The sequence below is a fragment of the Pholcus phalangioides genome, unplaced genomic scaffold, assembly GCF_987345545.1.
Source record: "Pholcus phalangioides strain wild (caught in Gottingen) unplaced genomic scaffold, Ppha-v1.0 ptg000011l_1, whole genome shotgun sequence".
NCBI lineage: Eukaryota > Metazoa > Arthropoda > Arachnida > Araneae > Pholcidae > Pholcus > Pholcus phalangioides.
In genome coordinates this window covers 19344372-19363264 of record NW_028301604.1, presented here as the reverse complement: position 1 = coordinate 19363264, position 18893 = coordinate 19344372, and the positions used below count along the sequence as shown (strand labels likewise).

General features: G+C 36.0%; 1 protein-coding gene across 2 annotated transcripts in view; it reads right to left on the bottom strand.

Annotated features, from left to right (window-relative positions):
- The window catches only part of LOC149080182 (chitin synthase chs-2-like), a 43768-nt gene that overhangs the window by 7923 nt on the left and 16952 nt on the right, over nt 1-18893 (bottom strand). The window contains exons 1-9 of one of the 2 annotated variants that reach the window (XM_089239221.1): nt 18046-18504; nt 17652-17782; nt 11933-12174; nt 10913-11085; nt 7858-8831; nt 6219-6312; nt 5101-5303; nt 4922-5001; nt 4714-4825 (exon numbers count right to left, since the gene is read on the bottom strand). In XM_089239221.1, the coding sequence (XP_089095347.1) occupies nt 4714-4825; nt 4922-5001; nt 5101-5303; nt 6219-6312; nt 7858-8831; nt 10913-11085; nt 11933-12174; nt 17652-17782; nt 18046-18102 (2066 nt within the window). In that variant the 5' untranslated portion in view covers nt 18103-18504. Of the gene's footprint in view, nt 1-4713; nt 4826-4921; nt 5002-5100; nt 5304-6218; nt 6313-7857; nt 8832-10912; nt 11086-11932; nt 12175-17651; nt 17783-18045; nt 18505-18893 lie in introns of those variants that run through there. The other variant, XM_089239222.1, reaches the window with a different exon arrangement.

The window sequence follows — 18893 nt, the reverse complement described above, 5'->3', positions numbered from 1 at the left end:
ACATTGGTAAAATTCAGTTATATTAGATGCCGAAAGCTAATATAGTCCTTTTTATCAGCAGAAAAACGAAATATTTTACACGATAAACCAATTTCTGAAAGACGAAACTATAAATATCAAAAATTAACCTTTCCTGGATATTATGCTGAGGTGAATTCTAAAATCTGTCTACACCGGAAATCAAACCCACTTCCTCTTGCAAACCGGACAAGTGCACTACCATATATACCACTGAAGAAACGACTGCCTTCCTTATTTCACGCACCGTGTCATGAGGAGCTGAAATAGAGGCATTAGTAATCTCCCTTAACCCCATGAACTGCAATTTCAGCAGCAGCCTTTCCCCCCCCCCCCAGGTAGAACGGTAGAGATAATAAGACTGCTTTTTCTCAGTCCTATACCGCGTCCCACTGGGCTCCCCTCCCATTTGAGGAAGTTAAGGGAGACTAGGCGCTGAAGTAAAGCATTTTACTAAAGCCACAGTTCATTAAATAAGGAAGGCAGGGTCGTGCCTCCAGTGGTGTATATGGTAGTGGTTTTGTCCAGTTTGCAAGAGGACCTGGGTTCGATTCCCGCTGGAGGCCAAATGACTTTTCAGAGTTCAACGCGGCATAATGTCCAGAAAAGGTATTTTCTTGATGTATTGGGCTGAGGAAAAAAGCAGAATTTTCAAATATCTTTCAACTAAAAAAACAGTGCGCATTTTATTCCTGTATTGTCCTAGCGAGTTATTGCGAATGAAATTGTCACACCAAGACCAGATGCATTAAAACAGCATGTTGTAAACTATTACTTCATTCGACCTGAAACATTACGCACTGTCTAGCACAATGTTCAATCCTATTCTTGTTAAAAAAAAAATACCACCTTCCGTAATCTTCAATTTATCAGGTGTTTGGAGTACTTCCTTATGATACGGTTGAAATAGCCATTTGTTAAAATAACCACGATTTACGACAAATAAACTAGTGTTCTATAATCTTGAGAGAAAAGAAAATCGGGGCAAGCTAAAGTTATTGCTCTTGCGATATCGAAGGTACGAGATTATCAAAACATTCAAAAAATTCGGTAAAAAGGGCATATCGACGCTCTCAGAAATAGGCGAGTGTAATAACAAGTTAATGCGTTCATTTATCGAAAAAGAAAGAATATAATCGGGATGGCAGTTTGTTTAAGCATCTGAAGACCAATCAAGTAAAAATTTATACTGTTTTTATGAAATTTAATACAATTTTCCCAAATTCACATCATGCCAAGGAAATCAAAAATCGCGAAAATTTATAGTCGTTCGATAAGAGCGACGTTGGAGATAACATTTCTAAAGAAACAAAGTATAGAATTAAAAATTTCACTATGCTTCGATACCAGAATATCGGAAGAATCCAATATACCACGGTACTTCGCGTAGATTCTTTCAGATGAAATGAATTTTGAAGATGGTTATATGTCAGTATTTTCATCTCCTTGGGCAAAAAGATATACATTCCAATAGGCATCGCTGGATGTAATTGCTATCAGCCGTATTGCTTCCGGCGATATGCTTTTGCTTCATCTAATGAAAATAATATACTATTGCCCAAGAAATAATTTTAAAAAGATGGTTTTACGTCGGTGTATTTTAACCGCTTCACAATCAGGAACATAATATTGCGTCCAAACGCCAGAGGAATAAGTTCGATCAAGTGCGGCTTTCTTTCCTCACATCGCGAAGCTTTGTTGTAACCCTATGAAAGTTATTTCTATACTCCTATTAATGATTTTTCCCCCACACACACACTAGAAGAATGCACCATAAAAGAACAGGTGGGGTGAGGATGGGGGGGGGAAATCAACTTCGCGCATCTACTTTCTTATCTATGTGCTCTTATACTGTTTATTTTTCCTTTTCTTCTAACATGCGGTTAGGTTAGGACAAAGGTTATATTTATTGCCGATTCGCCAAATATAGATCTGAATTCATTGCCAGTAGCTTATAAGTGAAGGGGTTAAACTATTCAATTCAAAAATTTCCCAAACTTTTGTGAATAATGCTAAGTACGTACTTTGAAAGAATTAACTTTTATAGATATGGAATAGTTAATGCAAGTACCATTTGGTAATTTTTTCTGGCAAGGAAAATACTACTTTACTGTTAAAATCCCAAGTTGGTAAAATCGGTTCTTTTGGGTACAACGTGTAGGCAAAAAAAATTCGGGTGGACTTAGACACGGCCGCAAGTTTTGACAAATACTTTTGATTAGCGTGATAGATAATGACATAAAAGTATATCATTATCTCGGCTTTGGAATAGCTAACAAACGGTACCAGTGACATCCATTTTCATTTTGAACTGCTAGAGATAGCAAACAAATTTTTACGAAATTTAAACCGGAGCGATATTGAATGCGCTTTTGCAATTTCCATCTGATACAAAAGTCGAAAGTAATGGTATTTCCCGAGCTTTTAAATTATTGCGTCAGTGCTCAATTATTGCGAATGGTGATTTAAAAGACTCATTAACGTCAAAAACTAAACTAGGCATTCTGAAACTGCCATACCTCAGACCAATTAATTCTAAGCATACAAGATTTCCATAAAACTAGCATACATCAAGTTTAAGTTCAATAACGAAAAACTGTCAGCGATAGTAATGCACTAACCATTGCATTTTAATTGGAAAGAAAGTAAATTGTGAAACGTATACTGAATGTCTAAATACAACCTCTGACAAAGTTCGGTGAATTCGCCAGTGTTGATTTCACCGATAGATGACCTCACGCGAACCCCGTCAAAATGCTTCATATGGCAGTTGACTTTCTGCGGAGCCCCTTGAAAAACTAAATCCAAAATTTCGGATGTTGATTAAACCACGTGAAAGTATGCGTACAGCAATACTTTCGGCTATTATTTGCTATTTTAGTAAAAAAAAAAAAAAATGTTCCATCGATAAAGGATTTATGAAGCCATTGATAAATTGAAATAACTTGCGCGCTATCAACCAAGGCCCTTTAAAGTTAAAAACGCAGTATTCTGTTTACTAAATCTAGGTGCACACCCGCAGTGCTGCACAGTGGGAGACCGGTTTTTGAGATGGAGCTGTGCACAGCGCAGTCGATGTAGACAGTGCAGAGAGCCACATTGCGTATCTTCGCTCTCGTCGAAGCGCGATCCACTGGGAGTCAGTACACCAAAGAAACAAGCTCATTCGCGCGCATTTTATTCGGACGGCGTTTTCTTACAACACTGTCCGACACTGATCGGTACTAGCGAACGCTCCATACGGAACACGCTACTCTAATCTTGTTCCGTTCAAAGTTCTACACACTATTTTGAGCCACTATCAGTTTTGCGCGCTGCGGTGTCGAGTAGCGCAGCGGGTGTTGACTCTGCTTTAGATCTAAATATACGTCGTTTGTAGCACGCGTTGAATGTTTTGATAACACCATGGTCCACCGAAAGAAATAAGCTGCTTCAGTTTCGAGGCAAGAAAATATTTTCCCGCGGGATGAGAGTTCCAGATCAGGTGCATTGTTGTTAATGATCTTCATTAAACGAATTTTTCTTTCACGAATGGTAATAACGTTGGACTTTATAAACTGACCAATATGAAAAAAAATGGAATAACGCGATAACACCTGAATTTGAGGAATGTATTTCTCAGAAAATCGCTTAACTTCCACCCCCCCCCCCCCCAGTTTACTCGAGTCTGATATTACTGTATTTTATCAATCCCCATCATCAAGAGCAATTGGACACAGCTCCATGAAGTCCATTTCAGCTGGGAAAACCATGGTGAAAACTTCATGTGTTTGCAATGTTCTCGGCAATAACGACAAAATGATTTTAACGCTATTCTGGCATTCGATCATAACTTATTTTTTTGTTCATCAATTGCTCATATCCAGATGATAGTTCAAGTCGTTAGTCACTTTCTCGTTCAGTAGAGCGGAAATGGTGGTTAGGTACTACTGGACTGGTTGGGCCACCAATCTCATCTCGAAAAAAAGATTGGTTTCCCGTACAATAACCAATGGCCCGAATCCAGTCTCGTTGTTCAACGAACAAAAGATTTGTAGAAATAGGTCACGACAAACAACTAGTGACCTTCTCAGCTTTTTTTGAGGGGTTTTCTTTTCTCCCTCAAACTGGAGCAATGCGAATTCCAACTTCTTTTCCGCTAAAAACAAATTCGCTTACAGGGGAAAAAATATCAATTTAAAGTCATGAGAGTTTGCCCTTCAACATCAGTTGATTTAGGTGGAGCTCGCTATATAACACTTCCTCAAATGGGCGTGAACCCGTTTTCTATTTTTAATTTCCAGTTTCCGCTTTAAAAAAAAAGCCATTCGGTAATACTTGACCAAACCAGAAATAAACTATCACTCAATTCCATTAAAAAATATTCATTAATATGCTACATGGAAAGCTAAAATCTTGCATACCTAACGGCATAAAAAATTAAAAAATCTGAATTATTAAAATCTATTCGAATCGTTTTTGATAGACATAGTAGAAAAAAAATGAAAGCATAGACCAAATTCATTTGAAAATTAGGTCTCGACTCGGCACATAGGAAACAGCTCAAGGAAAATTGTTGAAAAATAACGAATGGAATTGCATTAGATTCCGGCTGCAAACCAAAAACAAACTTCAGAAATTACGACGAATGAGAGCTGGAACAAGATGTGTTTTAAAAACTGAAGTGAAATAAACTTTTAAAAAGATAATTCTTACCTCGCAGCAGTATCCATAACTTGAATCAGTTGCTTAACAAATCTGTTTACTACCATTTCCTCTTCTGTATCACTATCACAAAGCTCGAAAGCATCATCGAAAAAGATGTGTACTGAAATAAAATTAGAAATTAGGGTAAAACATTTTAATGTCAATATATGGCTAAAAAAAATGTATCGTGCAAAAGATGACAATATCAAAGATATACCTTCGAACTCATAATAATCGGGATCTACTATCCTCAAATATTTTTGAGCATTCCGTCTGGCACATTGATCTTCGTCCATTCTGTCAAAATTGAAGATTCATTAAAAAAAATTAATCGAAAATTTTTTCCGAGATTCAAAATCTCGAAGCAACTTTCCTTTTTACACAGTCATCTCTTACCTGAGTACAGATTTCAACATCTGTAACATTTCTTCAGTTGTCTCGTGCCACATTGTTGCACATGCGTAAATACGTGTTATGTGGTCGGAGCTGCGAACAGTGGCAGTTTTACCATTGTGGCTACTGGAAGTTTCTGTTTGGATGGATATAGTTTCATAGTACTGCGATATGTCATTTTCTTCATTTCCTTCAAGATCTAAATCCTGTTTAAAAAAAAAAAAAAAAAAAACCAATTCCTAATGATAGCTATATCTATTTCGGTACATTTCTAGATCTCGTTTTAAAGAATTTATAGACAGAATAATATCGACCTGGATAACTGCGTTCGCTCCACATTTCCTTTTCATAGCTATCACGAGTTTGAAAAAAAAAAAAAAAAAAACTTTCTCAGTGTCAATCATTTCTCTGACACAGGTAAACTACCGCTTGTGGAAGAGATAACATCAAGACGGTCTTTAAAAACAAACTGCTGCCGCAGAAAATTTACGTCAAGTGGTTGGCATAATAATCTCAATGAGATGCTGGAAAAAGCCATTCGGAATCGGCTACAGGTCTATCAAGCCCCGATATTTTCGAAATTGTTTTAAACCAAGGGTGCTCAACCTGTTAGAGAGTGCGGGCCACTTTAGTGATCTCGAACAGCGCCGTCGCATGTCACTTGAGTGAAATGGGCCACGGGTCACTTCAGTGGTTTTTAAAATGTGTCGTGGGCCACTTGAATGATCTGTGAATGTGCCGCGAATCGTTTAAATGTTCCGAAACAGTGAGCTGTAAATATGCCGCGGATCACTCGTGATGTGAACGTGCCGCTTGAGCGATTTGGAGAGAGCCCTAAGTGATGTGGAGCTGAAACACGGGTCGCTTCAGTGATCTGAAATTGTGCCGTTTAGTTCATTTTTACAAACTTAGGTCTGAGGTCACGGGCCCCAATCGGATGAGATGGAAGAGCCCAATGATGGCAGCATTTGCTCACCGGTAGAGCATGTATGTCTTGAACCGTGATGTATCCATAAAAGGATGTATAACTGAAGGAGTGAATTCCCAGATAAAGGAAATTGCCCATCACTAGTTAATTGATACTGCGTCAAATTCTCAATAAAGTTGAATAAGATGCATACCTCGCTCTTTATTTCTCCTTCATCGTCTCTTCTACGGTTCATTGCAACCGACTGGTCTATCAGAGCACCACAGTACATGGGATTCACAAATAATCTGTAAATATATAAAAGTTTTTTGTCGCAAGATATACATACTTGTGACCATTTATTAGAAGTTATATTATTTCAAAGACTACCGTCACCCGGGACATTTTTGCCACGTGGGGAAACTTCGCCAGTTTTTAAAAAAATGTTTTGCGCCCTGCGAAGTTCTTGAACCAACTAGTGGAGGCGATAATGATTTCATCGCACAGAGAAGACATGGAATGATAGCCTTTTTGCGCTTTTTCAGTTTCGCCAGTTGTTTACAGGTCTATACAGGTTTAATCAGCGTTTTTGTTTCCGACTTTAGAATAGGAGTTTTCGGTAGTCTACAGAAGTCTCTTACCCTGCTCATTCAAAGGTAAGTAAAAACTACTTATTTTGCTTGATACAGCATATGTTTCATAATCACTTTTAGATGTACATTTTATGTTGCACATTTAGGTTTAATCATAACTTTGCAATGTTACACCAGGGAGCTAGGTGAAAAATCGGGAACTTTTTTGCTAGCCTAGAATTTCGTCATTTTCTAGAACTTCTGCAAATTTTTTTTTAAAATCGTGCATTTGAAGTCTTTAAGAGGTAATTCAGATGCCAAGACGCGGAATTTCAACTTGGTACTAACGCAGGTATTAAAATTATGATACTACGCTGCAGTCAAAGTCTAACGAGAAGACAGAATTGATGTGGCACTAAAAGAAGCCGTTGACTAATAGCACGTGAAGGGCGAATCCCTTCAGAGTACTTGTACAACGAATTGGATTCTTTCCTTTTACTAGTCTCTCCAATCAGAGGAATGGCCATCGCCGCAGTAATGAATGATTGTGTTTTCCCTTGCAATGACGCATCTGAATCAGAACTCGGGCAAGATGCAGAACCTACTTAAGAAGCTTGGACAGGAATTAGTCGCTCCTGCTGTTCCCGCTTCTTTCCTATGAAGATGGGCACGATTCAACATTGGACGAACATGAAATGACGAATATCAACGTGGTACAGGAGGTCGATTGTACGGTTCTTAAAACTGCAGTTGTCGTAAAGTTCTTGGCGAAAAAGTGTCAAGCATTTTGTTGGTAGTCAATTCCAATGAGACAGTTTATTTCTTCGTACGACTAACAGAGGGAAGTTTTTATTTCCCAAACGTACCAGATGAATTTTAACTCAATGTATAAGACAGTCCATAATTGATTATAATGAAAATCGTGGCAAATTTACCTTTTAATTTTTGAATATTGCGTTGCACCTTTCTTTTCAATCAATAGTTGATACTAATGTGCAACGTGTTTTAGTAAAAATATTTTTCTGGTTTTTGGCGATTTTCACTGGTTTTTAAAACAATTGGAAAAGTAGTCCCGGTTAACGGTAATACTTCAACTTTTCAGAATGAACGTGACGTATAAGAACCAAAAATCTAATTGTTAAAATTCTCCTATTCAAAGTTATTCATTTAAATTCGCATGAATGTTAAAAGAATAAAGAAAACTTTATATATTAACCTTAGAATGTGTTCAATACAATTTATGCGTATAGTTGTCAACTCTTAAAATGATCAAAAACTCACTTTTCTGTGCTTGCCAGACGTTCACATTTTGGTGTCCATATGTGCACTGTGACCCACGTCTGAGATAACAACCAAAGAAGCCACATCCAGGCGTACTGACTCGACACGAAGTCTTGAAAAAAATTCCCTTGAGGGCAGGTCCAGAATAAATACTTGGGAACAATCTCTTCGAAAAAGCACACGTCTTCTGTTCTAATTCCGCAAGCAGCTATAAGCATAGATATGCTTACTGGTATTGTCAAACTGATAGGAAAAGCGAAACTAAAACCTTGGATGCATATCTTACAGGCGAATTTTCCAAATACGTAGCATATCAAAGAAGTGCTGACTTGAATGAGACCTACGTATATGGGTGTCATAGAATAGGAATTTACTACGATCTGTTCATCTAAAGGACTGGCGGTAGGAATGTCAGGAAAGTTACTCTGCAGTACTAACCTCCTGATTTGTTGGACAGTTATTTGATGATTACGAAAGCTGGCAGTGAATGCTTTAAATATTAATGAAGCATCTTCCATGGTCAAGTGTAAAAATCCAAACATGGCACAAAATATGACTATCATCTTCCACGCGGACACGAATATATACGTAAAATATCTACTTCGTCTGAGATCTTCTTTGATTAGACTTAGTTTTCTCATAAACGCAAAGGGAGACTTCTTATCCAAGTAATTTTCCCACCATCGGACTGAAACCAGCAAAACAGATATGGGAATTAACCACGATCGCGGACCTCCTTCCATCATCGGCCATATCACAAAGCTGCTCCCTTGAAATATTATAGCTAATAAATCCAAGATAACTTTCAAAGGCCTTTTCGTATCTCCTGAATTCCGAGACAGAAGAGAAAGCAGAGCTGGAACAAAACACACACAGTTCGTTAACATAGCAGCTTTTACTACGTCCAAGTCTGGCAACACCACGAACACCAACAATGCCAGTCCTGTGGCATACATTGTTTCAGCGATAAATATCTAGACAAAGAAAAATTTTAATAAGAATTAGCTTGGCATTCATCTAAATCAGCCATCACATACATACTAATAGAACTCTCTCCCATACCCCATTTAAAAAATATGGAAAAATTGACATATTTCCAAAATTAAAAAAATTTTAAAGTTTCTAAATTTCAGTTTAAGTTATTTAAAAAGTTATTGAACGCAATTTTATCGTCTTTCTATATTTACTTTTAATTAAATTAAATTAAAAATCGTATTTTTTTTTTTTATAAGTACGGTTGACTCTGGACTATCCGGCCTAATGTTGCGGAGTTATATACAAGGTGGGCAAAAAGTCCGTAGAAACTTTAAAAATGAATAAAAACCTAAAAAATAGCCGAAATAAACGGTTTACAGGGTTAGCATCTCGCTAGGTCACGGGAATTTTTTCAAGACGAAAAAATAAAACAGCCGATAGGCGGCGCTGGTACTAGTGACTTCGTTGGAAATATGCAAATGAGACGATTATAAGAACTTGCGCTCCTAATCCACAACCCGTTCACCATTGCAAACAGTATGTTGATCTGCTGCGCACTGCCGTTGCTGCATTCGTTACTCGCCTGCAATGCGTTATCCCTGTGGAACACATTGCTGTAATAAACGATTTGGAGTCATTCTGTTCGTTATTTGCGCATCTTCTTTGATTTGTGTACGTCAGCGCCACTTATCGGCTGTTTTTTTGTCTTGAAAAAATTCCCCGTGACCTAGCGATGCTAACCCTGCAAACCGTTTATTTTTCCAGTTTTTATTCATTTTTAAGTTGAGTTTCTACGGACTTTTTGTCCACCCTGTACAAGTTCCTGCCCTTTATATTAAAAAAAAACACAACCATTTCCAATAACACCCTATTATGTATTACCAAAACACTTGCTCAATCATATTTTCCGACCTCTAAATACAGGCGAGTATTGAATAAATGTTTATGTACTGAACTGCACGTTAAGATTTTATTACAGAATTACAGTAGAACCTCGATTATTCGAACACATTAAGAATTAAGACCGAAGGGTGTTCCGAAATGTGAAAAGTTCGGAAAATCTATTTCGAAACTAATTTGATAACGCAAACGAATAAATTGAAATTTAGCAACAAATGATACCCCCTTCCCCCCTCCCTCGTCAAAAACAGTTATAACTTTTTTGATGTCAAGACTCAGTCCTCTCTCATTAAGGCATACCCATAGGATTAAGAGGAATTCCTCAGACCAAAAGAAAGATGACAGATAAAGCTGCTCCTATTCACGCGTTTGTTTTCTTGTCAATCGTTTATAACTACATAAACTGTACCCGGATCCACCCCTACTTACATCTGTAGTTCACAGGTACAGTATGTATAATTGTTTGGAAGTGAATTATTGTACAGTGGAACGAAGCTATAGAGTTGGGAGATGAGAGGATTCAGGTTCCAAGAAAATACCAACAGTTCAGCATCATTGGCTATAGAAAACTGAAGATGAGTTCGGCTGAAAGGTGTGTGCGCACGCACACCAATAATTTATCTTAAAACGTTCAATATTTGATTGGAGGAAACAATCGCACACACTTTTAAAATAAACAAAACATTACACACACACCCATACACGTAATTATAAAAATTTAAAAAACTTATTTCTCTCTTCATTGACAAATTTTAACGCAAATGTCAAAAGGTAGACCTAAGATTAAGCTGAAAAGTCGGTTTTAAATATTTAAGTCCTCGATGTCAATGACTGAGTGCTTCGTCCTTTTAGCCCTCTTCCACGACGCCATGTCCCTCCATTTACGCTCTAACCGGCCGTGTTTTGAGGCGTGGCTAGCACAGCGCGGGAGATTTTAATGGTCGCTTTTGCGTAGCAAAAAACCGGTTTTTGGGCAGCTTGGAATCACGGAGAATTAAAAAAATTAGTTAAAAATTAATACATAAGTCGAGAGTCTACTGTGGTATATAATGTTCTGCATTGAATTTCGTAATTTGTTTTGGAGCAATTCACAAGGTTGTCCAAAATCTTTGAAGCCAGTGCAATAATAAAATGTGTTTATAAGCACATTTAAGTTATCTTATTAAAATTCTAAACTTACAGCGATAAAGGTGAAAAGCTTCGGACGTTTGTACGATTTGAACACACATATCCTGGTGCTACGAAAAAGAGCAAATAGTTCCGGCACAACCAAAATGAAAAACAAAATCCAGATCCAGACGATTCTTTCAGTTTCCGGTAACAAAACTTCGTAATCTCTTTCTCTGTCTAAACCTGCAGATGAAAAAAAAGTATAGAAATATTGCAGTGGGAAGTTTTTAAAAGACTGTTGTAAGGAGCCTATAAAGGAGTGGACTCATCGTTCATCTTGAACAAATAACTGGTCTGCCGCTCTAAGTAATGTCTCAGAAATCGTTGAAAGAAAATGGTATAAGAAACAGCGAGTGGTTATAGCGATAATACTGACATACATCATCTTTGTACAAAAGTAGGACAAGTCAACCTAGTATTTCAAGGAGCTCTATTAAAAATGGAAGTTTATGCATACTCGGCGATAATGTCCATATTCAAAAATGTCCAGTTTTGAGGACAATAATGATCAGTTAGCACAATTTAGAGGGAGGATTCAAATTAGTTCTATCTGGTATCACAGTGCGTCCATAACGAAACTGATTTTTACGTACTGTAAAAGTATCATTGTGGATGCAAATTAGTAAAATTGTAGATATTTATGAAAAGAGCTCACTCTGGCACAGATGCTTTGATAGAGAAACAAGTCTAATTTAAAAATCGCATTGCACGTAAATTCTCATTGGACCAGAAAATTTCTTTGGCAATTTTTAATGAGCGAGCACTTTTAAATGATTTTGGTTCACAATCATACCATTTTTAAGAATAAAATCTGCAGGCCACACTTTATTACAGTAACTGGCAGTATAACTAATCAGTTCGAAAAGAATTTTTTATACATCTACTTCACATAGGTTAAGTTCTCAAACAAATTTCTCATTAATAGCAGCAAAATGCTTGTTTCACAGTAGAGACAATGAAGTTCATTAATATATTTATGATGCAAAAAAAAAAACTCAGTTTTGAAAGCAAATGCATAAATCCAACTCACCTAAACCTTTTTGACAAACCGTGGTGGTTTTATTTCCTTTGATGTGTGATGTCATAAATAATACGAGACCTTTAGAAATGACTGCAGAAGTGAGCACAACACAAAAGGTAAGAAGATAAATAACGAGCTTGAACACTTTCAAGGTAATATCTACGACTCTGGAAACTAGTGTTTCATCGCCTTCTTCTGGAGGCGTAACCACAAAGACATCCCAAGCTTTACTATCTTGACCATTGCGTCTACTGCAACAAATAAAATCAGTTTTTGGTGCGACAAAATTATGTAACATGTCGATAAACTTAAATGCGTCAACATTACATTGTTCCTATAATATATTTTAACCGTAACCTCTTCACACCTGAGCCAAATATACAAATTGAAAAACTAACAACAAACAAATTGAAAAAAAAAATTAGTATCAAAATGCCCTTTAAAAAGAATCTTTAAAGTTAATTTGGGTCGATATCTTCAGTATGACCATTTGAGTTAGGTACAAATATGTACCTCAGATCTTAACTTGAAAAAAGAATTCACTCCTTCAAATTCGTTTAAAACCGTTAAAAGTGAAGTGCACGCGTGGAACGGCGGAAAGGTTAAATCATTCCATGGTCGATATGAGCGATCGACATATATCTGAAAATACAATTCAAAAAAAATGAACCAAATCTCGATTAACCCTTTAAGCAGTTTTAAAATTTTCTTGATGCGCATTGTAACTGCAACATTTGAAATTGCAAAACCTTCACAAATTGCCACCTATTTAAGAATTTTAGATTTTGCGAGCCGATATAACCACCCCCCTCCACCAAGATTTACTCCTCCATCGCTTTTATTTCCCCGATATATTTTTATTTTACCGATAGAAAAACACTGCCATGACGTGTGGCTTTCTAGGAAGAAAGATACTTTTGGAAAAGAAATCTATATAATTTATACTTAGCACATTTCTTTACAGTGGCTGAAAGAATTAAAGAAAGGGGAGTCTTTCTCCCTCCTCTTATCTAACCTTCAACGAGAACTGACTTCGCCCACTGGCAGTTGATTGAAGGGGGAAGATGGAAAACTTTTACTGTAAATAAGAACTTCAATGCATTTTTACAAGCAGATATTTCGGGGTAGCTGAAATAAAGTAGATCAAAATTTGACGAGATATCTCGGGGTTGCCGCTAAAAAAGGTTAAAAATATAAAAATCAATTTAAGTCTTCAAAACAGTTTTGTGACAAGAGAACGATTTCTCAAGGATTTAGAAGTTCAAGCAGTTTCTCTTTAAATGAAAAAGTATACGAGAGCAATGGCGAGAAAAATTCTGTATTTTAAACTTACGCATGCAATAAGTAGTTTCCAAACGCAAGCAAATATACTGCAAGTTTTCTATGATTCTTCTATCCAACAAAACGCAATCTCGTATTTGGGTGAACTACGACAACGTGTACAATAAGGGAAAACTAGAACTATTGTATCAACAATGTATAAATACTAAATGTCCAGCATTCACTAATTTAATATAAAGTTTATCGAAGCAATTCTTGATACCGGCTGTGATTTCATCTCAACTTCTACATTAGATTTCATTTTAGAATTTATTAATTTCGGTATTGCAAAGTTCTTTTAAACAAAACTAGACAAAAGTGCAATGCAAGATACGTGGTGTTCCCATTCATTTTAAACCAAGCATGCTATTCAGAGGAGAATCGCATAACTGCTGACTTGAATAGAACAAAAACTTTACTAGTAAAGCTAAAGGTCATAAAAATTCGATGTTTATCAAAGTGTTTAAAAAAAGAAACTGACGAGGAAATAAAAGTTTTGGGCAGACTTAAAATTTCGAGTTCCCGAATGACATTTGAATAGACAAAATTGCAGCTCCAGAAAGAGCACGACACCCTTGTCTTTTCATATAACTTTCTTGTATGATCATTTACGTGTTTTCGAAATAGCTCTAATGACCATACGCCTAAAAACTTTGGTCTGGAAATTCTAGACTTATAGCGAAACTACGGCTTCACCCAAATATCTGGCTTACCTTGTCATTGTAATACGTATGATTCACTTCCATCTATAAAATACACACCCTCTTTATATTACAGTCAACATTTCTGGTAAAATATTCTTTTTAATGTATGGGATCATCACTTTCTTCCATAGATATTCATATCTGCATTTTTTTAATAAAAGTTCTATACAGCTATATCGCAACAGCCCTAGATCGCAGTTTCAGAAACAAATCTTGTGTTTACTATCATCAATTTCAACTACACTATAATTCGATGGTTTATTCAAATAATTTACAAAATACGAAAAACTATACCATTCATGTGCAATTCTCCAAATAAAAATTGTCAAATTTACGCGGCAAAAGAAAACTTTCGCTAACTAATTGCACTGTTGGATAACCATAATTTACAGAACATCGCATGAATGTTATTGTCTCAGAATTTGAGGTGGAATGAACACGTTCGTACTTATTATCGTAGCAGACAGTCTAGGGTTATTTTTAATACAGCTGATGGAACGAAAATCATTGAAATTACAAGGAAGAAAAGGACGTAAGTGGTTGATAATTACACATAACGTCTCAAAATAGCTTCGCATCATCTGATAATACGAGAGCATCATATCTTGTGATTTACTCTCGCTGAAGTAAGGTGGGTACGAAGGAACGGGTCCGCCCACGACACTATATAGAACATTTTATTATGCAAGCAGCATCAGCAGTGTCGTGGGTGTGTATCATCACGAATAGTGCAGATTCTTGGTCCACTACACCTTGGGAAAGGTACGTAATGAAGTTAAAGAACCCGTCAGCTGGGCATCCGGGGCTATTACACAGCAATGATCTAGTCAGAGTTCGTGAACGGTTGATGTCCTTTCCTCTAAACATTTACATTAACGAATCGTAATGTTAAAGCTTCATCCAAATGTTATGTGCACGAACGTCTTGAACGACCATTTCTCACTGAATCAAAGAATTACTAGCCAAGTAAAATATAAATTAAATATTATAGTAACCAAGATAAATTATGATTAATAGGACTGGTCCGATCAATTGTTAATTCAAAATGCATTTTTATTTGTTTGACGAAACCGATTAGATGCCTTAAATTATATTTTTTATACGTAACATTAAATGAGTGATCATATTTAAAAATATTAATATTTTGATCAAATTTTTCGACATGGAGGAAATACAAGTCGATTCAACGAAAATTTGGGATTTCAGTTTAAGTGTTATTTTCAGTTTTGAAAGGCAAGACCCAAATATGTTGTTTCTTGAATACGAAAAATGTTCTCAATGGAGACGACAGCTCCCCTTCCCAGCACCATTTGATAGCGTCTAAGGGAAAAAAAATATGAAGATCGAAAGTAGCTTTTTCAAATCAATGACTATCTTGAAATGATTGATTTTCTAAAAAAATGGCAATATCCTAGTGAAGAAATTCCAGGATCTGATAATGTTCAGCATCACTTCAAGTATGGAGCCTTAATTTCTTAATCTATTCTAATATTTGTTTACATCTAGTGAATAGGTGAGAGAAATACATTTTCGTATAGCATCAATTAATATAAAAAAGTTGCGTAATGAGTTTGTTATAAGGTTATAAATACTATACGCCCCATGTAGGGGGTACTTAAAAGTATTCTATTAAAATTAGACAAATGTTTTGATTGACCAGTTTAAAATTTTTATCAATTCCCCCAGCCCTATTGATTAAGCGAATTTTTTTTGAAGGTATTGAAAAAAAATTCCGTTGTGAACTAAACTCTCAGGACCAATGATTAGAGAGTGGCAAATGTTTCAACAAAGCCAATTTAAAATAATTATGTATATGCCTGGGAAAACTTTTTGAAGACAGTGAAACCTCGCTACAACGATACATTCTTCTGCGACGATATTTTTTTCTTCAATTGTTTAAATAGCATTGTTTTTAGTATTAAACCTCTTGGTACAAAAATATTCTTTACTATGATAAATCTCTACGGGGGGGGGGGGGGCGTTTCTGGCATTAACAAACGGGGCCCCAAAATTATCTGCTTTTTGTATTATATTTACGTCTCTGCCTCGAAGAATATTATGGGGTCCGGAAACTTCATATTTGTCCTGGGCTCGATTTTTTGAAGCGATTTATAACCACTGCAACGATATTTTTTTATACCTCAAAATCCCCTTCAACACATTTTTAAATTCGTCACCAATTTGTTCTTTCGTGGGCCCCCCCCCCCAATACCATCGGAATTTCGCATCATCTGATAAACGGAAGCGTTTATGAAGTGATCGGAATTGCTACTTTCCGAGAAGTACAATGAAGTGTGTAAAGCTTTAAAACCCATTCACGAGGGCAAAACGTACCGAATTAATTAAATCAACTAATCGCAATTTTTTGCTACGAATGAATGCTTATTGACGCATTTTCTGGTGGTACTAAGAATAAAAATTTAGAAAATCAACAGCCGCGTTAATTTGGTGGCGCGTTTTCATAATACTGTGTCTCGATAGGGCTATCATTCCTTCACAACGATATTCTTCTTTGGTCCGTAGAGTATCGTTCCATCGGGACTTCACTTCATTGAAAAAATTATGAACTAGTTCGTAACATATCTTCATACTTGCTTCGTTTTGCAACGTTACATTGCTTAACAAGTCCAGCCCTCTATTTCTCGAAAACAAAAAAAATACCACAACCGCTATTACAAGTTTGTAATAAAAATAAAAATCACGATCGAATTTTCAATAGTTTACGATTTTGTTAATCTAGATAGGAATTCGATAATTGATATCAACTCTAACATAGTAAAGGGAGTTAAATGTTTTGTGCAACAACTAGAAACAATGCTCTAGTTCAGGGAGTGGCTTTGAAACAAGACAAAAAAAAACACCTTTAAGAAATAAAAAAGGTAAGCGTAGGTTTGGTCATTTTTTACATATAGCTAAAAGCGAAGATAATTCTATGACCTATTTTATATCCTAACGCTTTTGAAGAATGGAACAAAGTTATCTGATGCTAACTTGTAACTGCGTGGCTTGACCTCCCACATATGCCATTGTTTTATAAATCGGATCTGAATAGAACATCTCTCAAGCTAACATTAAGAAGCATTTTTCAATAGAGACAATAGAATATATCTATCGAACAATATCGTTTCTTACGGTTAAAATTGATCAAGATTTTGCAGAAGCTGAATGTTAAATTATTCGTATTATGTTCGTTTTCATCTCAATTTAGACTCGTTTGTAAATTCCACACAGCAAGAGAAACTGATCTAAACAAACTAGACTTTATTCCCATTGTTCAAACTTTTTCTGAAAGTCTGAGAAGACACCAGAATATATTAATATTCATGTTTCGAAACAGATTTTTGTGAACGATCGTTTGTTCGCTTGCATAAGTAACAGATTCCCCAGATTTTTATGAAATCGTGCAGTAAATAGCAAATATTTTTAAGAAACGTCTGCTTGTATGCAAGATATGCATAGCAAATGAACTAAAAATGCAAAAATTCATTACACGAGGGAAAATAATTTACATCAAACCCAGTCAGTAGTTTTGACGATATTGCATCGAATGCGATTTACTATGAATGCATTACATGAATTCAGTAAATTATATGAGATATTTCTAAAAAGCGCATTGTTACGATCAAATATAATGTCTCTCCACTATGAATTATTTTTCAATGAAACGATTGTCGTGAAGAAATATGAAAAAAAAAAAAACCCACCTTCCATACGTATTCTCGTTGAGCGGAGTCTTTTCATCGTCATCCTCGTCTTGGGAATCGTCGTCCGGAAAATGGAGGTCATTTTTCATGTGCACGGGAGCCATCCTTTCTTTGACTAATGCTGCTAGCTCCTACAAACAAACATTTGGTTTGCATGATTTTTGATTCCATATAACTTTAATTGAATTATAAAAAAGTTTTTAAAAACTGCTACACCAACGAATGAGAACTTTGTTGCATTTTAAACCATAAAAGTACGACATTCCACTTTCGGTGATCGCAAAATGTTAACTTTGAACTAGTGATAAATTAATACCATAACATGCGATTTTTTTTATACCGATTAACATGCGGACTAAACAAACACGTAATGAATACGAAAGAAATATGAAACCTCAGCACTGGAGCCAGCCACTCGAGTGGAGTGCTGTAAAGGGAACAGTTTCTTCATCAATACTGTCTTACTATCGACTGTCTAGCTACACTTCGGAATTCCGTTTTAGCAGTTGGACTGAAGTTTTAATCGGTACATCTTTATATAAACCTACAGATCAGAGCTCATGCCCAATAGGCAATCGAATAAGCTCATACGATTGATGACTTATTCAGTCGCTTGCAACGATTCGTTAATATGGACTAAGATCACTACACTTATGACATAAACAATTGACCGGAGCTAAAGAACTTTATTTATTCAATAAAATAAATTATCTAATATTTATTGTTTATTTTCATTTATAACGAATATTGTCATAAATATTCATTTTCGTCCCCACCCTTTAACAAAATATTTAACCAAATTAGCCCATACAGTTGAAACACGCCCGTCAACAAAAATTCTTTTATGTTGCGCATGACCAAAGACATGATTTTTTTTCACATGAAAATTGAACAAACCCGTTTCTCTCTATATATGCACACACACAATTGTATTCGTACCTTCACACGAATCACTTGATGTATGTTATAAAAAAATGTGTGCGCTTGAAACTGGAAAAAAATTATTTAGGAAACAGATTTTCCTGGATGTTATACCGATGCGAGCCCCTAAAAATGAATATTAAATTGTTTCTTCTGGGAATCGAATCAGTGTCCTCTTGCATACAGGACAAGTGCGCTAACCAATATACCAGAGATACAGCTTTCTTTCCCTTGTAACAAGTATTTAGTAACGGAAAAATTATTTTTTAAACTGCTCACATAAGTTATGTGCAATCTTCTGATTAACCAAGTCTTTAATGA